Here is a 26,162-nt window from a genome sequence, read left to right as displayed (position 1 = left end):
GCCACAAGCTGACGCCATGAAGAGACTGGAAGTGTCCTTTTTTAATGCTGTTGTAGACTGTAGCCTTCAGTCTTTGGAGGACCGTTTTCAGTCTCTGGGGAAAGTCAGAGACAACTTTGGAGTGCTGCTGAATTTCAGCCAACTTGACCCACAGACACGAAGGGATCAATGCAGGCTTCTTGGGGAGAAACTCGCATGTGGAGAGGAAGCGGACATTGATGGCAGTGAACTGGCTACTGAAATGGAGAGTCTTCCAGAACCCCCCCCCCCAGCCAGTATGACAGCATTTGAGCTCCTGACTTACCTGTCTGAAAACCAGATTTGTGAATTATATCCAAATCTTTGGGTAGCTCTAAGGATAGCCTGCACTCTCCCTGTGCCTGTAGCTTCTGCAGAGCGTAGCTTTTCCAAGCTGAAATTGATAAAAACATACTTAAGATCTTCCATGGCTCAAGACAGAGATTGAGTGGACTGGCACGTATGAGCATTAACAATACAGTTGGCCGCGAGATCTCCTACAATGACGTCATAAATGACTTTGCCTCCAGAAAAGCCAGGAAACAAAGATTTTAAGGAGAATGATAAATTAAAGCACTTTACTTTATTTTGGGATATTTTCTGAACCATTAGCACACCTTTGAACACCGTAGTTTTCCAAAAAGTTTTTATTCATCTACATTTTCTTTAATTTTTATTGTTATATTGTTAGATGTTAGAAGTTTCTCTGTTCATTGTATGTCATTGTTTAAATTTCTATTTAATTTATTTAATATTATCTGTTTTTGCATTTTCCTTTTATGCAAGAAAATAACATTTTTTTGTTACTGTTCTGCACTTTTGCACAGTTCAGAAGCAATTAAAATAGTTAACTTGTTCAGTAAATGCATTGTCTTCTGGTTTATTTTAAGACTTTCCAGCACAGTAGTAAGTCATGACATGGTATGGTAACGATCAAGTATGGACACAATATTGTCGGTGATGGGAGGTGGGCTTAGCGTGGGGGGTGGGCAAATCAAATTCTGCTTAGGGCCTCATAAAGCCTTGTGCCGGCTCTGGCCGGGCGGCCTGTCCAGGGTGTCTCCCGGCCCGCCGCCCAATGACTGCTGGGATAGGCTCCAGCGACCCTGAGAGCTGGATAAGCGGACCGGATAATGGATGGATGGCTGGATGGATCATGGATGGATGGATGGATGGATATCAAGCACGCATTAAGTGCCAAAAAAGAGCCCTTTTATTGGAAGTTACTGGGCGAGAGCTGTCGCCTCGGTGCATTACATTGCAGCTCGGTGGGCAGCAGTCAGCTGGTGCAAGCTTGTTCAGCACTGAACCAGCTTAAAAGGTTCCGCATCACATCACTCGGTGTGACTCCCAGCGAAAGGAAAAGGGGGTTTTTAGTTCAAAATACCGGAGTTTCCCTTTAGTAGAAAGTTTGTGAGCGAAATGTCACAAAGTCTTTTATTGTGAAAACCCCAAATGGGGAAATCCATCTAAAACCGGATGTTGGCTTTACGTTGGGACTGGTTTGGTAGTACGGTCAACGCATCGCATTCCGGCGTGAACGAAATGTAACCGAGCGGGCTTGTGTTTCAGATCGTCCGAATCTCAATTTGAAGGATTTACAATGTCAAACTTTAAGGACACAAACAATTGCCCTGATGGGTACAGGGCTCTGAGTACAAGTGAACTGCGGGAGCTTTTACAGAACGAGGAGAAAATGGATCAAATCATTCGACTCAATGAAAAGGTAATCAATTTGTTGTGGCAAGCGGCAGCATTCTAATAATAAGAAACTAATCTTCTGTTATCACACCTTGTGTCATTTGTATGTATTTATTTATTTAAATTCGTGGATTTGGAAGTTTCTGCCTGAGCCTTTCTGCTGTGATTGGAATTGTTTTGCATGGCACATGATGTGCATTGTGTGTTCAATCAGGTCCGCGCGGCTCATTGAATGATTGACTGCGTGGCGAAGATTTCGCCTCAGCCGATTTCAAGATGCTGCAAAAGATGAGACCCTGAAATATCAATTTTATGTTTTGCAAAGATGTCTATGATGTTTTGCAGACGTTCTCCCCATGAAGCATTATGAAATGCTCCTTGCAGTGAAGATGTACAACACCCCCCCCCCTCTCTCTCTCTCTCTCTCTCTCTCTCTCTCTCTCACACACACACACAAGCCGTACATTTGTCTCTCGCAGTTTCTCTCTCTCTGTCTGTTGTCTGTCTCTCTCTCTCTCTCTCTCTCTCTCTCTCTCTCTCTCTCTCTCTCTCGCTCTCTCTCTCACACACACACACATACGAACATACGCAAGCCATATGTCTCTCGCACTCCATTTGTTGGTGTCTCTCTCTCTCACACACACTCACATAATCTACATAAACACACAAGCTATACATTCCTGTCCCCACATCGACCAACACTCAAGAGGGATGAAGCTTTGGTATTAATGGCAATGTATTGGTATCCCCCCCCCTTCTCTGTTCCATTGAAACTATTGAGACCCATGCCACAGCACTCAGCTCTCTGTCCTATTATTACCATCAGGTTTGGCAATGATAATTTGACAGAAAGGGAACGTTGATTATGTTGGACTGAATAAGATGGTGCCCAGTTATTGGTGAGACGTGACATTTGAAACTTGCCTCTGTGAATAACTTTTCCCTCCAGGAAAAGGGCAGATATACTCCAAACCATAGTCCCGGGAACATAGTAGCATAATAGGCGCTGTTCCCTCTGGCAGTGGAATAACAGTCATTAACTAATAATACTTGTGGGTACTGGAGACGTTTGCCCTATATAGAGTCTGTCACCAGTTGTTTTGATGTTCATCAGTGGATTGCCTCGTCCTTACAGTTTGCACCACAGAATTTTTCTTAAGGTGACGTTACAACGGCTGCCCACCCCCAGCCTGCCCCATGAGCCTTTGGACCGGGGCGCGTCATTAAATGTCCGGGGGTCTCCGACTCTCTGGGGGCAAACCATTTTAGTGGGATCATTAATGGCACAATAAGATGAATGCCTGTAGTGGCTCAGTAGCTCCTGACAACAGGAACAGGAACTGAGCCGCTAACCTCTGCTGTCATCAGGAGAATGGGAAACAAGTCTTGATCTGGTGGTATTCTGAGGGCCTAATTAGTCTTGAGCCTCTGTTAGAAGGCTGTTTCCTCAGACAGTCAAAGGTAGAAACGGAGACAAGTATGTGCTGAATATCGTGCGGCCAAATATGTTGAACCACAGAATACAACACTGTCACTCCTAGGCTATTCTTTTGCGGAAAAAAAAGAAAAAGAAGCTCAGCTGGCACAGTACTGCAACTCCAAAGTGCTCCCCAGCCATCATTTGTCAGTGATGGTACGCACTGTCTGCTCAACTTTTTCAAACCATTCCATCAAAATCCACGTGCACTGTCCCAAAGGATACTAAAAGTCATTTTCTTTTTATAAATGGGCTGGAGGAGCCAAAGAAGGAAATGGAAGGGTCTGGTTGGATTCCTGTTTAGGGAAAATCGCATGGATGATTAGCACATTGACTGAAATGAGCTGTGTTGTGATCTGTACAGCCACAGGAAGTTTAAACGGAACAGCGGATCTGCAGCCCGTCTGTCTGTGTCCACGCAGACAGAGCTTCTTCTGATTTATGTCCGCATTCTGCAAATTCATCTGAACAAAGGACTTTGATTGCCCCACAAGTATCCTTTTGATGACTGGTGACTGTGAGGAAGATTCACAATGGAGGGAATCTTGTGGTTGGGTGCAAAGAAATAGCCCTTGGGGAGGGTAGGCAGAGTTGCTGTTTAAAGGCACAACACATTCAATTTGGCAAAATGTAGCTGAATGCTGACTCAGATGGAATGCTAAGTTGGGGTTTTAGGTTTTGTGGACTTGGTAGAATACTCATAATGATGCATCAATTTAGTATTATGACCCCTTTAGACTTGCTTTCCGACTAGGACGGGATGATGTTGACTTAAAGGGGAATGGATTTAGTCTTATAGGTAGGAGGAAGACGGCTCATTATGTGCGAATGGGAACCGCTATCTCTCCTAAAGCCGGAAAGAAGTACTAATATGTGAACTTGAGGATGTAATCACAATGCAAAATCGGCAGCAGTCTCAAAAAGATTGAATCGGGGAAGGATGGTAAAGATATCTGTGTGAATAGCCAAGAGGGATATCCGGAGATGAGGCTTCAATCCATGTCCTACATGGTCATGTGTACACAATTTTAGAGAATATGATTTCATAATCATATAACATGGCTCTACTAAGAATATCAGACTAAGGTTAATTCCATCTCTTGTTGAACATGTATTTAGTCAAGTGTTACCGATTAGGTTGCACTGCCATGAACAGTAAACGCTGTGACCGATGTGTACAGTTTATTGGTTTCTATTCACATTAGCATGTGATTTAAGTGTGAAGGCAGAAAGCGAGCTCAGGTGGATGCTTGCTTTGCACCGACGTGAGAGAAAAACCCAGTGATCAAGCTTCAGATCAGAATCTTAACCAAGGCTGAACGACTGGGAAGCCTCTTCAGCCGAAGCTTCACTCACTCACCGCACAGATTCAAGTCTTTCTGAATGTGGAAGCCTGTGTGTATTAAAGCAAAAACGGATAATCATATTACATTTGGAAGAGGGGAACGGTTAACTAATGTCAGGGATTTATATGAATGCCACTACTGGAGCCTGACGAGATTTGATTTTTCCCTTTTCATTTTGCGCTGAGAGCAAAGGTTTATGTCAGGTTTTTTGTTTTTTTTGTTTTTTTTTGCAAATGGTTAGGCCTAATTCCTCATCAATATTTATTCACAGCTGTATTTATATGAGCAAAAACAGGATGATTGTTGACCTTAAACACAGAAAATTGGCATCCAGTATTTTCCCTCCAGCAAAAAAAAAAAACCTGCAAGAATAACTGTCACAAAAATAGTGACCCATCAATGGTCTAACCAAAAAAGTCAGGCTTTGGCATCTGGGTAGCGCAGCAGTCTATTCCGCTGCCTGCCAACACGGGGACCGCTGGTTTGAATCCCCGTGTTACCTCCAGCTTGGTCGGGCGTCCTTACAGACACAGTTGGCCGTGTCTGTGGGTGGGGAGCCGGATGTGGGTATGTGTCCTGGTCGCTGCACTAGCGCCTCCTCTGGTCGGTCGGGGGCGCCTGTTCGGGGGGGAGGGGGAACTGGGGGGAATGGCGTGATCCTCACACGCGCTACGTCCCCCTGGCGAAACTCCTCACTGTCAGGTGAAAAGAAGCGGCTGGCGACTCCACATGCATCGGAGAAGGCGTGTGGTAGTCTGCAGCCCTCCCTGGATCAGTAGAGGGGGTGGAGCAGCGACCGGGACGGCTCGGAGAGTGGGGCAATTGGCCAAGTGCAACTGGGGAGAAAAGGGGGAGGGGTTAAAAAAAAAGAAGTCTGGCTTTGTTTCCACTCCATCTGTACGCTCGTTGCTAATGCATATTATGCTATGTGTCCTCCATAACACCCTCCACCCCCACCCCAGTTACTTTTGCCTGTGTCAGCTCCACTGCAGATTCCAAAGTCTTGTGGCCGCTTGTTTTCATCCAGTCATGGAACACATCAAGTGTTTAAATTGTCATTTCGAGGAGAAAAATGGAGGAAGGTTTTAGAAACTAAATATGCTCCTCCACCCCCTGGATGTATCTTAATGGTCTTTAAAGTAAAACTCCTCAAATTACAGTAGTGAAAGTTATAACCAGCCCAAAAAGACCCGGACTCTCAGATCAGCGATTTAAAGAACAACAAAAAAACAAACAAATCTTCAACTGATTAGTTGATCAATTAATTAGATGGACCAAAAGTTAATCGATTATAATTTTGGTAATCAATCAATCATTTTAGTCATTCCATTCTCTGATGAAGGTCTGTTTGGACGGAGACGCTGGCTCTAATGAATAATTGTTTGAACTGCAAGAGCAGTGGGAGCTCCTGTCCCACGCACCTGTGTTGAAAATTGGATGTGCAAAGTTTTCTTCTTTCATCAGATAGACCTAGCCATTCATGATGTAAAGATACAGAAACTTTCCTGGTTACATCTTTACAAATGCCAAGATTGTTTCATGCCTTTCTGTGATTCATATCATAATTAGATAAATGCTTGTTTTTTTGGGTTTTTTGTCTGCTGGTCAAACTAAGAAACAGTTTTAAGACATCACTTTGGACATCACTATGGAAACTACTCAGGGTTAATTATTTTTGACATTTTGTAGATTGAATGAGTATTTGATTAATCGAAAAAAGAAACCTTGACAAATCAACTAATAATGAAAGTAATTGTTTAGCTGCAGCACTACTGATGAATACCATTTATGAAAATAATGTGATAGTTGTCACATGGGGATGTCATCAGAAAAGTCAAAGGAACAGAAAACGTAAAGGAACCCAGGAGATATAATCCCTTGACCTTTCCACTGTTTGCCCTGAGCTTTACGTACCCCAACTGTGTTCCTGCATTCACCCCAACTGTGTTCCTGCATTCAGTTTCAGGAGCTGCAGTTGGACAGAGAGACACGACTGACCTCCAATCGGGGTTTGGCTGAGAAGAGCCTCACCCGGCGACCCCGCCTTAACAAAGGCAAACTCCAGCTGGCTGAGAAATACAAGGAACTGTCTAACCTGACAACTGCATGCTGGGAAAAACAGAGTCAACTTGGTGAGTTACCCCATGCTTGTAAGACATAAGGGGGGGGGGGCAGTGTGGGACTGATGTTTCACATAACGTATAGGATGCTTACAGAAGATCACTGTCTCTGTCTCAAGAAGAAGAAGTGTGGTTGTGCTGGCAAAGTCATTAGTTTAAGTTTCAGGACTGCTTGGGTAAATATGGCCTTGTGAAGTGAATGGGATGCGCTCAAGGGTCGGCACGCCTTCAGTCTGTAAACTAACCCTCAGCAACTGTTTACTCAGTAAGGACTACTTTCACATAGTCCGTTTCTAAATACTGATTAATGCCTCCTTATTTTGTAGTCACAAATATGCCATGGTTTCGCAATAGTTTGGTATTGCTTGTGTTTTGCTTGTATTGGTTTCATGTGCTTTGCAGACTTCATGCAAGTGATGAAATCTGCTGTAACACCAGTGATGTCAATGCAAGCTTAGGCTTAAACAAAAACAGAAAATGCAGAAATCGCAGAATCCCAAAGAAAGGTTGCATCCTAACCACCTAGGTTAGAGGTAATTATAACCAATGTCTCATGGTGGCTTACCATGTAATTGCTCTGAGACAAAAAACTTGAACTCCATAACTGAGAAAGGGAAGAAAGCATTTTATTGTCGGTATACTTTTTATTTTTTAGTATCCATGGTTTTGCACACTATGACTGAGTAAGTTAGGTAATATAATGGGATGGCAATTACTATTTGCCTAACGTTCCTCATATATATCAATGTACATTATAGATATGAAGGTGAGCTGGATGTCTGAGTGTGTTTGCTTCTCCTTATAACCCTGATTGTCAGGTATTCACTGGAAGTCATTATATCCTAGTATTCAAGCTTTCAGCACCAGACGGCAGAGTTAAATTATTTGACTCTTCACCTCTCTTGCACTGCTTCCCTCACTAACATTGTATAGCCAAGTTCAAAAGCTGCTGTGAATCATGAAAAGACTTTTGTTTGGGCGCTCTTCTGCTACCTTGCCAGTTCAAAGAAGAGGGTCAGGTTTCACATGACTGTTCATAGAGGATGCGGAATGTCAGTAAGGCTGGCCCCTCCGCTGCTCAGTGTAAGCTCAAGCCCAACTTGAATATGATCGTGGGAACAAAATGGAGCATATCAAATGCCTGCAGGAGGCTTGCAGCAGTTGTCAAGGAATTTGCAGGGTGGAAGGGGCCTTGTCTTTGTTTGGGCAAGTCATGCTTTTGAAAGGGCAACTGTTAGGGCAGCACCAGGGGGAAATCTCATAAGCCTGGAAAGCCTTGTAAGACTGAATTCAACATTTCGAAGTCTCTAAATTCTAATTTCTATTTAGAATGGTCACTAAAATCTAATTTCCTGAAATTGTTTATGATACTCAGAACAAAGCGGGTGATAGAATGAAACCGCCTGAATTAATTTTGGGAAAGTACTTCACTAGTTATTCAAAACAAGCTGTGTTAGCGTTAATAGATTAGACATATCCCTTGGTTGAACCTGACCTTAAGGAACTCATGTACTTTTTATTTGCGTTTTAAAACCCCTCCCACAGCTCCAGCAGCTGCCCAGTGATGGAAGGCGGGTGGAATGTTTAACTTCCTGTCAGTGCATATACACACACAGGCACATGCGCTGTTCCACCTCCCCCCTGCAAAGCAGGATGGGTGGGAGTTCTTCCTTCCTCTCCACAACATCTGATTCTCGTTTGGTGCAAAAACTAGGAGGAAAAAAGAATGAATGAGGAAGATTTCTTGAGGCGAGTATAATTGTAGCAGAGAGCAACAGTGTTCTGTCTGAAGGCAAACAGCTGTGTTTTTTAATGCCGCCTACTGTTGGAAGACGAAATATATTAGGGGATAAATCTGGTCAACTATGATGTGATCCCCAAGTGGAATGCACCCATGGAATGTGGAATATCTCTGTATGCCACACAGTTAGTTTTGCTCAACCAGTATTATCTGAATTATTTGCTGGCTGTCTCATATACCACAACTGCCAGTGAATTGGATTGGGTCTAAAGATGTGAGATTATAAATTGATGGATGATGTTCATGTACACATGCACATTGTCGATCATGTAACCCTCTCTTCTTTTTTTAACTTGCCAGGAAACCTTTTTTTTTTTTACATTTGTTGAGCTGAAACATGTTGGTATGGGCCTAGAAGGCCCTTGTCCAACAAAAAACAAGACTCATCACATGGGTGCTTTGAGGGAGGAAATCTCTGCATTTTCCTATGTCCGGAGGAAAACACATTATCATCCACTGCCTCCAGATTGGCTACTTAACATGATGGGATTAAAGACGCTGAGACCTGTGTGATATAGGCGACACTTGTTGGGTCCAATGCATTAAACCAATAAAATATGAGCCGAGTAGAAGGGCGACACTCCAGCGTTGGCCAGCTAAACTCAGCCTGACGGCTGTCTTCTTGCTATGCACTACTTTTTTGCCTTTTTCAAAATGTGAGTTGGCAGAGACACTAAAAATAAGTGCTTACCTACTCTTTAAGGTTATTTTTGGACAATTTCGCCATTATTAGACAGGAGAGTGAAGAAAGATGGAGAAGTTTTAATGGGAGTTTTTTTCAATGCGGCAAATGTGCAGAGCTGGATTCAAACTTAGGATACAGCGTTCAGGCCTGGGCCTATAAGTTAAGCATTTTTCAGGACGCATTCCCCCTATTTTATAACACAATTCTTTCCTGTTCCGTAGAAACCTTTCAGCATTAGCTTGATTAACTTTGGACCCATTTTAATAACGTAACAGAGCATGGGAAAAGAGTCCATGTTGGTCCAAGGCCATGTCATGTAAATCTGAGAGGAATCATCAATCAAAGATTGTTAAATTCAACCTTCATTCATTGACCACAAAGAGCAATACTATGCACACCCACACGCAGATCCAGATCAAACGCAAGTCAGCCTCTTAGCATACTGCTGCAAGACTGCACTAGATATGTCTTCATTCTTTTGTTTGTGGTGTTGGGTGCGGTTATCAAAGGGGGATTAAGGCTTTTGAGCTGCCCCCTCATTTGTTTTAACAAATGAAATGCGATACCCTGAAATTGAAACTGACAATTTCCAGGCAGACAAAAGACAGGCTTAATGCCTTGATCTGTAAGGACATATGGGGTCGGCCAGCATTAAAAACTGAAACGAAATGTTATGTATTTAGAAATGTATTTCCAAATACATACAGAAATGTATTTCTGTTTTCAAAGGATATGACAAATTCTCAGGGCATTTGTGCAGTTTTGTATTGTGGATTTAGAGCGGGTGATGAAGTGTTTGGCTATCTAGTCCAATCCACACTTAATATTTGGTGTGTTTAATCTCCATTACTTACATCTATGAAGGAACACGCGCCTACGAAGCAGACTGTTCATCAGATGGCACAAAGGTACAATATATGTAAAGGGTTACACCCAGCTGGCAGTGTGCATGAATATATTTAAGTTAGTGTTGGTGTCTAAGCAAGTCTTGCAGTTGCAAAAAAATGGGATCGTGATCATATGGCTATGTCCAAACTAGCATTTACCCCATGAGCTTTTTTATGGTTCATACCAAGTGAAATTCTCTAGAAGTACAAAAAAGATTCATGTAAATCGGTGCATAGTACCTCACCCTCCTATCATATAAACAGTGAACTAGGTAGTATGTCATGATAAGGTGTCCCGCTATTGCGCTCAAAATCTTGTAACATTGAAAGCATATTGGATGGAATTTCGCTAGCTGGCAACACCACCTCCATTCATTTTGAACAGGAAGTGGCCAGTCACTTGTGTAGAGCGTGATGTGATAGCTAGTAGCACAGGGCAAGCAGGCGGTGCTGTGGGAAAGTTAATCAGTGAATTTGGCCATGATGCACAAAAAAAACCCTAAAAAAACAGTAACCAATTGGAAAAAGGTCCACTGTGAAAATTTTAGCCCGAATATTAGTTTTTGTCATCGTACTGGTTCGTAAATATAATGTGCAGAAACAAAGCTATCCAGGGACCATGAATAATCTGTTTTATCCTGGTTAGTGATTGAAGTGATATAGGCTATTATGATGTGTTTAATTTGATTAATTAGGGCACAAAAACATCATAGAGATGCACCTATAGGCAAGACAACATGCCCACAAGCAGCAGACTCTAGCTGACAAGAGAGATGCCCATCACCTTCACCACGTCCATTGTGTCATCAATAAGGGGTATTGCAGAACAGTTGCTCTCAAGATAATTTTAATATCCATTACCCAAGCCGCTTATCCTAATTGGGGTTGCAGGATTGTCCTTAATTTATGATTAGGGGATTACATTTTTCCCCCTTTTTCTCCCCAATTGTATCCAGCCAATTACCCCACTCTTCCGAGCCGCCCCAGTCGCTGCTTCACCCCTTCTGCCAATCCGGGGAGGGCTGCAGACTACCACATGCCTCCTGTGATACACGTAGAGTCACCAGCTGCTTCTTTTCACCTGACAGTGAGGAGTTTCGCCACGTAGCACGTGGGAGGATCACACTATTCCCCCCATTTCCCCCCTGAACAGGTGCCCTGACCAACCAGAGGAGATGCTAGTTCAGCAACCAGGACACATACCCACATCTGACTTCCCACCCGCAGACACGGCCAATTGTGTCTGTAGGGACACCCGACCAAGCTGGAGGCAACACAGGGATTCGAACCAGCAATCCCTGTGTTGGTAGGCAATAGAATAGACCGCTACGCTACCCAGACGGCCCCAAATATTAGTTTTTGTCATCATTCTGGTTTGTAAATATAATGTACAGAAGCAAAGTTATCCAGGTGCCATGAATAATCTGTTTTATCCTGGTTAGTGATTGAAGTGATATAGGCTATTATGATCTGTTTAATTTGATTAATCAGGGCACAAAAACATCAAAGCGATACACCTATAGGCAAGACAACATGCCCACAAGCGACAGACTCTAGCTGACGAGAGAGATGCCCATCGCCTTCGCCACGTCCATTGTGTCTTCAATATAAGGGGTATTGTAGAACAGTTGCTCTTAAGATCATTTTAATATATCTTAAAATACTGTCCTTAATTTATGAATAGGGCATTAAATTTAGATTTTTATTTTTTTTGGCACCTTCTTTTTTTTTTGCCCAAACGTTAGAATTAGTTGTCTATGTTCTTTCATGCACAATGATGAATTGTGATGACAGGATGGTACCATTCAGTTCTGTGTGTAATGTGATCACAGATGGCTGTGCTGTAATTAAACATCCTGTCCTGTACAGATGAAACACAGTCTACATATTTGCCTCAAAATTGCCTCCTGAACCAATAAAGCCCACATTGATAGATTCTGTTTAAAAAAAAAAAAGCTGTTACTGCCCCCAATTAGAACAGCAGACTATTGCACCAGCATCCCAAATGCTAAGGCTCATCATTCGAGCCAATGGCTCGACCTGGCATCTGAGAGAACATCACTGAGTGTTCTGAGATGGGGACAAGTAGTACTGGTTGCAGCCTGCTGGAAGGCGGAGTTGGCCGTCCAGCCTGACCAGCAAGTAGTACCGACTGCAGCCTGTGAGAAGGCAGAGTTGGCTGTCCAGCCCGATCAGCCCTGCCCACATTCACCGTCCAGCCCTGCCCACATTCATTATGCCACCGTGCTTCATTCCCCAGCCCACATTGATTACACACTGTGCTTTTGATTTGGCATTTTACCCCACAGACTGTCACTTTGTTACATGCTAACAACGCGATGCAATTTGTCTAACCAACCTACAAATCCCAACGTAATATTAAGCTAACAATTCACTGCAATGAAACACATTTGATTCCTAATAAGATTTTAATGAGCTTTTAGATTACTGTATCAAGGCAATTTAACACTCATCAACATAATGCGAGTTTCTTCTTCCAGCCTCCTTTTTAACCCGGAACCGGAAAAGGTCACGTGAATGCTAAAATTATGGATTTGGATTTTGGATGAATTACGAAAATAAGTTCTATAGCGAACAAAGGCTTACAATATGAACACGTTTTGTTCATCAAGATAATCCCCACAAATCAACCCACTTTTTAACGAATTTGGATCCACAAAAGCAATTAATAGAAGTCTGAAGCACATTGTAACTTCAAAATTAACAGTCGTGATATTATCGGCCATAATTTGTGTTGCAGAGCAAAATGTGAAATGTGGGTTTGTTGAATTCCTCAAAGGAGTATGCTGAAATTCTGCAAGGTGTGTTCAGAAACTAAGTTCTGGAACACCGCAAACATTACACTACAAACATTAGCATGAAGTAGGTATTACAGACATTTAAATCTCATTTTTTAAACTTTCAAATCTTAGTTTTAAACTTTCACATCTTGGCTTTAAGCTTACAAATTCTGACCTTGATTTTACTTGATACAAAATAGTAGACATTAAAATGAGCAAGTATAAAAGCCTTCATGATTTGAATATTTGTGTATTAGCTATTGTCTTAAATATACCAGCAACATAAAGTATCAAAGACATGCATGTAAATCTCCAGGATTGTAGCTTTAAATACACACATGTCTCACCTCATCTGTGACACAATGTATATCAGCAGCAGATAACTTGCCAGGAATGTTAAACTGGCATTTTCAGCTTGAATTCACAGTCCTCCAGTAAAATAGAATCAATGCTTTTTGAAAAAAGTATTCATTTGGACACATGAAGTACATGAATTTGTGTTTCTAGCTGGTCCTTGGAAAAATGTTCCATCAGTCAACAGCATTAATGCTATCAAGGGGCCTTTGACAAGTGGTCATGTAACTGGAAATTCATTCATTAAACTGAGATCATCTTCTTAAGGGCTACAAAGGTTGGCCTGCATCATGAGATGGTGGTGCATGTTATATAGATGCAATTTTCTTGATATTTTGTTTATTTATCAATGCGGATTTAATAAACTGGCTCTATATTTTTGCCAGAAAAGTCTTGTGTCCCTCCCAGGTTATTCAAATATTTTTTGTAACTAAAACATACTATATATGTCTGTCATCTTTGTAATGAATTCAAAACATAGTCAAGACAACAGCTGTGTGGATTGAGTAGAAAATTGTATGAGGAAAAATAGCTGCCCAGGTTCTTATTGACTGAAAAAATAAAGGAACAAATTGTACAAGTGAAAAATCTGGTTGAGTCCAGACACAACTGAGAGTTGGATGTTGGGCTGTTTTACTCTACTGCATCAAAGCTATTTTTCCTTTTCTTTCCTTCAGTCATGCCCAGCAGAGTGAAGGAATTGGGCAAAAGAGTTCTTCGTATGCATCATACACATTCAAGGACAAAAACGCAGCTGAAAAGCAGGTTATAGTTGAAGGTATCTAGTAAATTTAATGGGTTGGAACAGTGGTCTGCAACCAATGCTCTCGACAACCTTGTCTTTCATATTGGGTCTGTGCTGCACTCTATCTCATGCACATTCTGGTGCCTTTCATGAATCACTTGTGGTTTGCTAAAATTTTTGCTGCCAAGCCCCTTACTATTCTTTGGTGTTGGCTGTCCTATAGATGCAGGTTTCCCATGATATGATCCCCATCCCCCAACCCCAACATCCCTGTTCTGGCAGTGCCACTTAACAGGTTTTAACCACATCCTCTCAGACCCATTCCCAGATGCATCGCTTGTCTTACTCCATCCCCAATGGCATTGGCCTGTAGGCATATTCTAGCCCACACTAGACTCCAGGTCCACTGAATAAATTTTTTTTCTCCCCCCACTCCCCAACCCCTACAATGTAGGTCACATACAGCTGCTCTAGAAGTATTTGTTTGCCTGGCTGTCACCTCTCATTACTCCCCCATCTCCAACTTCTGCAGTGTGGGGTCAGGCACAAGGTCATTCCTTCACGCATGCTTGACTTTTACTATGTCTAAAGTAGGTGTTTGTAAAACATTGGCCCTGACCTGAAAGCCATGGAATAGAGTGCTAAATTATTAATGCTGGGGTGATGGGAAGATATGAAGTGGAACATGTTGAGCAGCATTAGATATGAGCTTTTTTCAGACAAAGGCACTTTGGTTTTTTTACACACCTCAACTTTTTGTAGAGACTATCCAACAATTCCAAATTATTCATTCCAGTGAAGATCGGGACGTTGTTCTTCAACTGCCCAAACTGTACTGGCATAGTCCATTGACATTGATCAACCATCTTTAAGAGAACGTCTTGCTTAGAAATGTTTTGATTTACTGCCTGTGACCCACACTGTCCATTCTATCACAACCTGTCTTGATGTGGGCAAGTCTTCCCCTGTGGGTTCAGATATATTAGTGTCAGATTCCCCCCCCCCTTTTTCTCCCCAATTGTATTTGGCCAATTACCCCACTCTTCCGAGCCATCCCAGTCGCTTCTTCACCCCCTCTACTAATCTGGGGAGGGCTGTAGACTACCACATGCCTCCTCCGATACATGTGGAGTCGCCAACCGCTTCTTTTCACCTGACAGTGAGGAGTTTCACTAGGGGGACGTAGCGCATGAGAGAATCATGCTATTGCCCCCAGTTCCCCCTTCCCCCCTAACAGGTGCCCTGACTGACCAGAGGAGGCGCTAGTGCAGCAACCAGGACACATACCCACATCCGGCTTCCCATCCACAGACACAGCAAATTGTGTCTGTAGGAACGCCTGACCAAGCCGGAGGTAACACGGGGATCCTAACCTGCCATCTCCGTGTTGGTAGGCAACAGAATAGACTGCTGCGCTACCTGGACACCCCAACATGACCTTTTTTACCCCTCAATTATGACTGAACTCTGTCTGGCTTGCAGGCTGAATGTGACTACCATAGCTCCATTTTAGGGGCCAATTAAAGAACACTTAAAAGTCAGCTTGGTTAAGTTGATAGGTTGTGATTGCCTCATTCCTTGAAAACATGTTGTGTTTATATGAATATTGCATTCAGGCTGGTCTTTAAAAATCTCTTTTTGTGTCTTAATTGTTAATTTCCCTTGAATAATTTACTGGTCTTGACATCAATGTAAATAATTTAAATATTTGTCTGCGTGCATGCACATACAGTTTCTTGGGTTAACTTGCACAGACAGGCCTCAGAAGATTATCTTTAGTGACATGAGTGGTTTGAATAAAGGAGATTTGAATTAAATATTTGTATCCTGATTGATGTGCTTACTTTTTATTGTGTTATTGCCACAAATTGAGTGCTAAAAAGTGAAACTGCTCTTGAGGAAAATCTTTACAACCAAAATTAATGGCAGTCACTCCATAATGGTCTTCCTTTAGCACAGATTAGACTAACCTAGGAAATTGAGCTAAATTACATGATACTTGTATCTACTGAGCTCTGACCATCAACTCAATCATCTACCACCTTACAACCACCTCCATGTCATCATAAGCCCTGAAAGGCTTGTGATATTGTACATCGCATTTCTCTTACACTATTCTCATGCCATGTCCATACTCGCATGGGTAAATTCAAAGGGTAAATTCTTTTTTCCTCTCTGTTTTGGCATTTCAGCCATATTAAGCCAGTGTCTTTGACTACTGAAAATGTATCTTCATAAATGGAAGTGGGTACATTTGAAAGCCCTGACCCTGCGTTTTTGCGTCAATGAAGAAAATTGAGCTTTTTGAAAACACTATGTATGATTGACATGTGGTCCATGCTCTAGCCATCTGGTCCACGCATGCCCAATGGAAGATGCTTAAAGTGTTTAAGCATTTCAAAGTGGATCGCAGACTTTCCATAAACAATCTGAAAGTGTGCTTTTCATGTCAAAAATCTGTTTTCAACCGGAAAATTGCATTTTCCAATTTCTCGGGATTAATGTGGACAAGACATATTTTACTGGATTTCCCTTCTGACTCAAGTGAAGTCAGTACTCCCTCCCCTCCCCCATGTGAATCAATGATGTTTCTTTGTCCTTGCAGAGGCCCACACTCAGAAGCACAGCCTGCAGACAGCACAGAGCTTACTCCAGGAAGAGGTGGCACGTGCCGAGGAGCATTCTGAGGTAAGAAACAAATGCTATCCTGGAGCTCAAGATAAATACTATTTTGTCTACATTATGGTGCAGGACTTTTGGGGGGGGTTGGTAAATATTTAGCCCTTTCACTTTTGTTATTTCAAGATTTTTTTTGTTGCCTTTATTGCATAGATGACAGTGAAGCTGTAGACAGAAAACAAGAGGAGAGAGATATGGGTATGACATGCAACAAATGTCCCTGGCTGGAATTGAACCAGGAACATTGCGGTTACGTGGCATGCAGCATATCCATTTGGCCACCGGGGTGCCCCCAGCCCTTTCACTTTCTAATGAGACTGCCTAAGCATTAAAAGACCCATCCTCATTACATAATGTGTGTGAAACTTTTCAAAGGAGGCAAAGTCAGGCACATGTGAGTTAAAGGATGTTTCTCATAAATGTAGACTAGCCTACAATAAAGTAAAATATCTGGTGACCAGACTGCACTTACAGATCAGATTTAGAATAATTTCTGTTACCCTAGTAAGTTTACACATTTAAGGAATCTAATCTTTTAGGAAACGCATAAGACCCACCACAGTGGAACATCCAAGTATAAGGTAGGCAAGGGAGAAAGATTAGGGAATAAAGGGTCTCACATATATTATCCTAAGTAGTTCTGAAGATGGTATAAGGGAAACTACTTAACACTAACTATAGTCTATAACTATAGTAGCTATATGGTTATTGAGAACATATATTTGACCATGTACTAAGTAATAGCAGAAGCAGGTCCTGGATACCAGCACTAATGGTATAATTGGCATGAGTCTTTCATTGATGAGGGTTCAAGGGAAGATGCTGTCCTTGTATCAGTATGAGAAGGAGGAGCATAATACTAGGGTCAGCAGTGATCAGGCCACTGCGCCCCCTAGAGCTGAAGCCATTGAGTTGTCTGGAAAGTGGGCAGCCTACAGATGATGTCTTCTCAGCTGAGCTGACTAGGTGGTGTGCTGTAGTTTGGCTCTGTCCTGTTTGATGGCTGACATGAAGCGGAGAGGTGCAGAACTGATTGAGGATGGACTCAACAATGGCCATATAGAATTGGGCCATCATTGTTTATGATAGATTGAATTTCCACAGCACGTTATAGAGATAACATATTTTGCAAGGTGTTTTTGACCAGGGATTCGGAGGTGTCCACTCACATGAGGTCCTGGGAGATTGTTGTTCCCAGTAAGTTGAACGATTCCACAGGGATGACTGCTGAGCAGTTGATGTTGTGGAGGAATGAATGGGATAGAAAAGAGTTCTCTTAAAGTCTCTGGTCTTCTGTTTTTAGAGCATTAGGCTTCAGGTTCTTGTGTCTGCAGAAGAAACCAGCTGGTTTAACCTCCTATCTTTAAGCTAACTCATTGCCATCACATATGAAGCTGTATCATCAATTAACTTCAGGAGATGATGGATAAAAGGGGAAGAAATTTTTAATGATTATGTAATTCAATGTACTATTCACTTGTGCATTGTCCTAGCCTAGCTTAGCCAAAATTTTCAACCTATTGGATAAAATATAGCCTAAGCCTTCCATTTATTACAAAACTTTCTCAAACTAAATGTTTGATCCACTTTCACATTTAAAAGCAGTTTTATGAATAAATGTTGATTTATTTCTAATACGGCATACACTATCTGCTTTTTGCAAGCAATGGGCATCTTGTGACGTCACACATTATGTGACTCTCCCAGGATGTTTTCGGAGATTAATTTTTATGAAACATGAATTTTTTTCTTCTTTTCGTTTTTGTTTTTTTTTCCCGCTTTTCTTCCCAATTGTACCTGGCCAATCACCCCACTTTCTGAGCTGTCCTGGTCGCTGCCCCACCCCCTCTGCTGATCCAGGGAGGGCTGCAGACTACCACATGCCTCCACATGCCGCCATACATGTGGAGTCACCAGCCGCTTCTTTTCACCTGACAGTGAGGAGTTTCGCCAGGGAGATTTATCGCATGGGAGGATCATGCCATTCCCCCCATTTCCCCCTCCCCCCTGAACAAGCACCCCAACTGATCAGAGCAGGCGCTAGTGCAGTGACCAGGACACATACCCACATACCCGGCTTCCCACCCACAGACATGGACAATTGTGTCTGTAGGGACACCTGAACAAGCCTGAGGTAACACGGGGATTTGAACCAGCATTCCCCATGTTGGTAGGCAACGGAATAGACCGCTATGCTACCCAGATGCCCATTATGAAATATGGTTTGCTCCTTGTCAATTTCGCCATGTTATAGCAAGCCAAGTAGAAATAACTTACAAAAAGCCAGCTACCTTTGTGATGCTGACAACAGAAAACTAAACTCATGGGCTATTTAGAAGAGCATTGTAGCAAAAGATTCTGTCTTAAACGTGGAAGGGTACTTGGAGACGTGTTCTGGTTTTCACCCCTGCAAAAATTTACTGAGCACAGTTTCTGTGTCGCTGACACACAAAAGAAATTCACTGTTCAAAAGTATTTCCTCTGCAGGGGATAAATCTAACAGTCTTGAAATAAATCTCCCCTTTTGTGGGTAGATAGAACAATATAAAAGCAAAGCTTTTTCAGAGTTCCAGGGCATGCAATTCATTATTTAGTTCAATTCATAGAAACAGACTCAGAATCTTTTTGTTGCCAAGTTTTCACATTATCAGGAATTTGACTTGATGCTTTGCTCACTGTGGCACTTAGAACACAACATTTAAGAAAAGTAATAAAAGGTGCAAATTGATAAAATGTTTAATTTTATGTTGCATAGAAAGTTAATATTAAAGTAAAAGTGTTATTCATATCATTTATCTATCTATATCTATCTATTTATCTATCTATCTAGCTTATCTCTTCTCTTATCAGTCTGAAATATGAAGTATTGTTCATATATATTAATATTACCATCTACACTCCTGGGAGGGATACTGTCTGTGATGCCCACTTCAGCACTGCTTGGACCGAGCTCAAGGTCTAGATGTTCCTCTCCCCTGGCCCCAAAATGGTGGATTGATCTAGTCTTCCTTCAGGGCTGCAGATTCACTTACTTGATTCAAAGAAGGCTAAAAGGAAGGCTCAAAAAATGTTCCTTTTCCAGGTGTACCTTAATCCATACTTTACCAATCCATAGCTTAATCCATAGATGCATGTGATACTGATCCATGACATTGCCCCACTAATTTATAATTTGAATCCCCCACTGCTTCCATCACTATTGGTGATCTATCTGTTGTGCACTGACATTAGTTTGCACTTGACATGACCTGCTACATGATATGATTACTATTCAGATACCTGCTGAGTAACACACAAATATGCATGCTGGTTGCTGACTCTCTTGTAAGTCACCTTGGACAAAAATATCTGTTGAATGAGTAAACCTCCTGACTGATGCTCACCCCCCCCTCAATCTTTCAATGACCCTAAATAATGAACCGGCTCTTACAACCTTGAACCTGGCTCTTTAAAACTTGCAGCTACAGTTATTTTTGAGCATGTTTCAAATGCATTTAATCTCCCTCTAGACAATGTTCCAAGGTTCTCTGCTGATTTGACCACAGGCCTATGTGGACCATGTTCCACTCTATTGAAGCCAAAACACGTTTTAGTTGTACAACTGTTGTCCTGACAATTCTCAATGACTATGGAGAACATTTTAGCTCAGTTTGTTTAGTTTGCAAAGAAAATTAGCTGAAAAGCTCATTCACTCTGCACCCCTCTATGCAGTCAGTCCAGTTTCAATTGGCTGCATTTTCCACCAGTTTTATGCCAAGATAAAGTAGAAATCAATGCTACAAACCAGTCAACACACTCTGATAACATACATTACTCAAGATGAGTTAGTTTCTCTCCTCCAGTCACTTCACAGTTTGTCTGTGTCAGTCATGCATGCCATTAATAATTCTCTCAATTCAAGATGGGGTTCATGCTTGCACTTGAATGTCTGTTAATACTACCAGTATTCAAGTATGCTCTGTCTACAAGGATAGATTGACTCCTACTTTCAGTTTAAACTGCAGCTTTATTACGACATCGCATGATATGTACTTTTCTGACCATGATGCATTTAAAACTGGTCCCTGTAAATCCTCCGTGCAAGTTTTTCTGCAGCTTAGCATGACCCATAAAGATGAGGAAAGCATATTTCTTACAGATGAACTCCACCCACACCCACACCTTGGTGCTACTCTAGGGTGAGATTGATCGATGCAGTTAACACTCTCCTCTGTCTCACATGGTTGTAATCAGTGGCTCCATGACTGAGTCGTTAGAGCAGTGTTTCGTTGATTTGATTAATCAAACTCCCACCACAACCATCCCTCTGAGATAGTGCTGAGAAAACACCTGGATCCATTTGTTTATTAAAAGGATTTACACAAGGGGCACATTTGTACATCTCTGGCACAGCTGACTAATATGTTATGTTGTGATGACGGTTTTCTGTTTGACAAAATGAATTCAGTAGCTAATAATATATGAAATCAGAAGTAAAATGCATTTTAGATTGTGTGGAGGGACGCCTATGGATGTAAATCAGTCACAAATTTTGGAATGTCACTTAAACACCACAATTCTCAAATGACAGAAGATTTCCAGAACATCTCTATTATTGGATAGATAAACTTGCTACTGTGCTCTAAGTTTTTGATTTAACCAAGACACTCTACAACAACTTTTTCCATCTAAACTAGCACTAGACTGGATAGAGAGAATCATTCAGTCCTCATGGTCACTGCTCTAGGAGAAAATTTGTTCAGCATCTGATCATAGTTCTGTATTTCTGTGCACACCCCCAAAATAATTAGTAGTAAACAAAAGCTGGTCGAACAATGCTCTCATTCACCGTGAGTGTGAAGCTCTATAAGTGAGACCAGAGCAGGACTTTTTTTGCATTGTTTTGTTATCACTAAGTGTAGTCATTCATTGAGTACTTTATTTTTGAATCTATTACCGCATTGTTTACTTTGTCCACTCGGCATCTATTTGCACACCTGTCTGTTCTGGAAAAGGGATCCCTTCTTTGATGCTCTTGAGGTTTTTCCCATTTTTTTTTTTTTTTGGAGTTTAAGGATAGAGGGTCTTGTCCATTGTTGTTTGCTATATCCATTTCTCACTGTGAATGTTAAGTCCTCTGTGACTGCTGTAACTATGCTTTAGGGCTTTACAACTAGACTTGACTTGACTTGACTCAACCATGGACTAGCCACAATGTGTTTTCGTGGAAGCTGACATCCTGAGACGGTGCATGGAACAGCTAAAGAAAGAAGCCTCTTTGCACCAAAATCCTTTGTCTCCCGCCTGAAGTCAAACCAGGTTACTCGTCCATGTGGATGAAAATGACCTTGTGATTTAAGAAAATCCATAACAATACAGGCTTACTTTTAGTGTTAAAAATAGTAAATGGAAGATGGGACGATGTCCAAATTGCTTCAGCTTTGTGGATTATGAAGGGAATATGACACAACCCTTGAGTTGATTCAATCATAGATGTTCAAAGCATTGGACTTAATTTTCTCCATATGTATGTCCTGAATTTCGGTGGTGCACCAAGCACATTGTCATTATCTCCGCCAGGCGGTTGTGTGTGTGTGTGTGTGTGTGTGTGTGTGTGTGTGTGTGTGTGTGTGTGTGTGTGTGTGTGTGTGTGTGTGTGTGTGTGTGTGTGTGTGTGTGTGTGTGTGTGTGTGTGTGTGTGTGTGTGTGCGCGCGCACAGGCCTGTCCACAGCTAATCTCTCATACTACTGGACCTATCAGCCTAATATTGATTGTGCACAGTTATGACTGTATCATCAAGAACCTCTCATGGTTGTGGTGATTCAAAATGTTTATTCTTGCTACCGCTGCTCCCTCTCTTCATTCACCCTCTAGCTCGCTCGACCAACGATGCTCTCTGTCACTGCCCAATCTGAATCAACCGTAGATGTGGGTCGCACATGCACATGGTTGACTTAGATTGGGAAAGTGACAGTGTCAAAATATTAAGTATTCAGGTATTAGCCTTGAAAATAAATGAGAAGTTGATCATATTTTGCAAGTCAGCAAATTTTCACTACTGAGCTCAGCACAGGAGAACTGGAGGGACACTGGATGAACCAAAAATAATAACCTCTGTCTTTATTTTCATAATATAATAACACTGGGTAGACCAGTTGTGCACACTCAGATCGGGCAGCGACATGATCAAAAGTTATTAAAAGAATTTTGATAATTCAAAAAATGTGTAAGTTATATAGGAACAAACTCCTCTAGGTTGCAGTCAAAACAGAAAGCAATGCATGTGCTTGTCACTGCCTGATCTGAGTCAACATGTTTACTCAATATGTTGAGTCTGACTCAACATATGAGTTGCGCAAGTGTAAGCGGTTTACCCTACTTTATTGTCAAAATAAAGACAGGGTTAGTTTTAGGGGAAAAAAATGGTCGCACAGTAAACCTTTCTTTTTGGAAACTGCAAGTTCATATTAGACTTGGTCGCATTCGTGCGAGGAGGCTGCACACCCACATACTGACAGGCAAAATGTTTTTATTAGGTAGATTAGCTTGAGTGCTGCATATTAAAAAATTAAAAAAGGTTGAATCAGTTCATCGGGATACATTTATTGACAGATACGTTTCATCACTCAACTAAGTGACATCTTCTGTTTAAACTGACTGCAGGTATCCCCACCCCTTATAAACAATACAGTACAATACAGTGCCTAACGACCGAAACCAACGACTAGTTTCATGATCAAATATGGGTGTGTCCATTAACTAGAGGTTCGAAGGCCATGTGTACTATTCACAGAGGATTGGGGAATAGTTGCAATCACAGCACTGTAAGATGGTAACAGATGTACTCTTAGCCCCCCCCCCCCCCCGGTTCAGGGATGGTCATTCCCTCTTAACATAGATGGCCTTTTTGACTCCCTGTTCAAACCAGCATTCCTCCCTGTCAAGGATGTGCACATCCTCATCCTTGAAAGATTGGCCACTGGCCTGTAGATGGGTGTAGACTGCGGAGTCCTGGCCTGATGTGTTAGCTCTCTTGTGTTGTGCCATTCTTTTGGTCAGCGTCTGTTTAGTTTCTCCAATGTACAAGTCATGGCAATCTTCCTGGCACTTAACAGCGTACACTATATTGCTGTTTGTGCCAGGGGACCTGATCCTTGGGGTGGACCAACTTCTGGCACAGCTGTTTTGAGGTTTGAAAGCAACAGAGACGCAGTGTTTTGAAAATACACGCCTCAGCTTTTCTGACACTCCCGCCACATACGGAGTCCGTATGTGGCAGGAGTGTCATTGGTTTCGGTCGTTAGGCACTGTATTGTTTATAAGGGGGGGGGGATACCTGCAGTCAGTTGAGACTGAAGATGTCACTTAGTTGAGTGATGAAATGTATCTGTCAATAAACGTTGTACCCAGATGAACTGATTCAACATTCTTTGGTTTTCTTACCTGGATTATCGAGCATGCGTCAATGCATATTAAAAACTTTTTTTTTCATATTTCCCATTCAATTGACTTGGGCGCTGTACAAAAGCCTTATAACAGCAGGAAAATTTCAGTCCATGTGTGCATGTATCTGTCTGCTGCTAATCTCGCATACTAGTGGGCCTGTCAGCTTAATAATTTTTGTGCACAGTTATAACTGTATGGTCAAGCACCTCTCCTGGTTGCAGTGATTCAAAACCTTTGAAAAACCTGTTTGATACCCCAATTGTGTGCTAACTCCTCAGCTGTTTATTTTTTGCCTAAGTCTGAGCACAAGAGAAGGGGAGATATGCAGCCAGTGCCTCCGTATTTCCCCTTCTCCGTGTAGGCAAAAAAGGGGATGTTTTTTGCAAAATCCGAGCACTGGAGGAAGGGGAGATATGCCTGGTGGCCATTGGCACTCTACTGAGTGCACGCTTCTCGTTTTTTTTTTTCAACATCATCCATGTCAGCTATGTTTTAAGTCTGTCAGATTGCAGCCCAGGGGGATAAAAGTAGCATCCTAGTGGGCTTATGTTGTCAGGAACTCTTCATATGAGAGCTGTAAGGCATTGAATAGTCGTTTTTGTGCCAAAGAGACAGTTAATGTTACTTTGTCATGAAGGAAAAAGTAAATGTGAAACTAGTCATTTGTGACGGTGAGCCTCCATCACTCTTTAAAAGTTTTTAAATTTGTCTATGTTAAAGGAGTGGTTAGTATGTCAGAATGAGTTTGCTTTGCAAAAAATGATGTCACTTGACCACCTAGCTAGGCTGAGCTATCTACTACCTCTCCACATAGGGGTCAAAGTCAGAGACATGTCGCAGGTCAGCCAAATCTTGCACTGTTGCAGCATCTGGTGCTTCATCAGCCATGTAAAAGACACTCATAACAAAGTGCTCCAACTCACCAACTATGTAAAAGTTCATACACAGCCCAAGCCCCTGTCAAAGCCTCTTCAAACACAAAAGTTTGTTTGAACAATTCCCAGCGGCTTGAACGCTTTGTGTCTGTCATCCTGTACTCTGATACCTGTTTATTTGTCTGCACTGCTTCCCAGGAGCTGTTGGAGAAGTTTATGGAAGGGAACATGGCCCTGGAGGAGTTCCTGGACTCATTCCAAAGCTCTAGGAAGGCCTACCATATCCGCCGGGCTCAAGTGGAGAAGATCCAGGAGATCACCCATGCGAAACGGCAGCCAGGTAAAGGGAAGAGAACCGAGGAGCAGGAGAGCAAGACTCAAGAGGTTAGGAAAGACTCCGAGCAGCCCCAGGAGCCTCATCCACGGCCCAACGGCTTTGTAGCCCAGGGACCTCTGAGAGTCTTCCAGCTACGCTATGGCCTCACACCAGCCATCCTGTTGCCCCATTACCCCCTTTCTCCCCCTGCCTCGGCATCAAGCCATCAAAATGCTACATCTCCATCCGAATCGCAGTTAGGACACACCCGCCTCCTCAGTCCCAGCACCCCACTCCCCGGACACGGCCAGCCTGTTGGACTTAGGGTGATCGGACAGTTATCAGGCGGCTGGCCACCCAGTGGGAGACCAGTCCGGGTACAGCAGCTGTACAGGCCTAACCCTCAACAGCCAGAGCCGCCGTACCGATAACTGGCGGGGAGAAGACACAAAGCGAGCCGACAAGTCTTCCAAGACTTGGAACCAAACAGTGGCTGTCAGACTTATGTAAGCAGAGAAAGCCCAAGGATGCTGAACTTCTGTTCTTTATACATGACACACAAATGTACGCAAGATACAAGGGAAGACCATAAAACATGAGATTGGTACAGAAATATAGGAAACAATTGAGAGAGATAGGGGAAATGAGGCATAGGGTTTTTTTTAAATGTGACATTGTTACACTGTCATTGTGACACTGTTATGAAGCACATCTCATGTAGAATGGTAGTTTGCCATAAAGGTCCTAATTGCCCACTCATTCAAACTAAATACTCAATTATGAAATGCCAAGTGACATCAAACATAAATTGATGATTAACTTGTCATGGTGTTGATGATAAATTCTTTTCTTTTTTTTTCATGCATCAGCATTCATGCTTCAAACTTTTCCTAAGCAAATAGATGCATATGGCAAAAACTGTCATGCAGTT

General features: G+C 42.2%; 1 protein-coding gene across 1 annotated transcript; it reads left to right on the top strand.

Annotated features, from left to right (window-relative positions):
* The first annotated feature begins 1,528 nt into the window (after positions 1-1,528).
* vps37d (VPS37D subunit of ESCRT-I) lies at positions 1,529-25,662 on the top strand. Its single transcript, XM_056285514.1, has 4 exons — positions 1,529-1,744; positions 6,503-6,674; positions 16,541-16,623; positions 25,114-25,662. The coding sequence occupies exons 1-4, from the start codon at positions 1,622-1,624 to the stop codon at positions 25,660-25,662; spliced, it is 927 nt and encodes a 308-aa protein (XP_056141489.1). The 5' UTR covers positions 1,529-1,621.
* Positions 25,663-26,162: the final 500 nt, after the last annotated feature.

Source organism: Lampris incognitus, chromosome 8 (assembly GCF_029633865.1).
Source record: "Lampris incognitus isolate fLamInc1 chromosome 8, fLamInc1.hap2, whole genome shotgun sequence".
NCBI lineage: Eukaryota > Metazoa > Chordata > Actinopteri > Lampriformes > Lampridae > Lampris > Lampris incognitus.
Note: the sequence above shows the minus strand (reverse complement) of the source record. Positions and strands in the feature narration are given on the sequence as shown.

Coding starts and splice junctions, on each gene's coding strand:
- vps37d (XM_056285514.1), top strand. CDS start 1,622: ATGTCAAACTTTAAGGACACAAACAATTGCCCTGATGGGTACAGGGCT. Junction 1,745..6,502: donor TCATTCGACTCAATGAAAAG/GTAATCAATTTG, acceptor TCCTGCATTCAG/TTTCAGGAGCTGCAGTTGGA. Junction 16,624..25,113: donor GTGCCGAGGAGCATTCTGAG/GTAAGAAACAAA, acceptor ACTGCTTCCCAG/GAGCTGTTGGAGAAGTTTAT.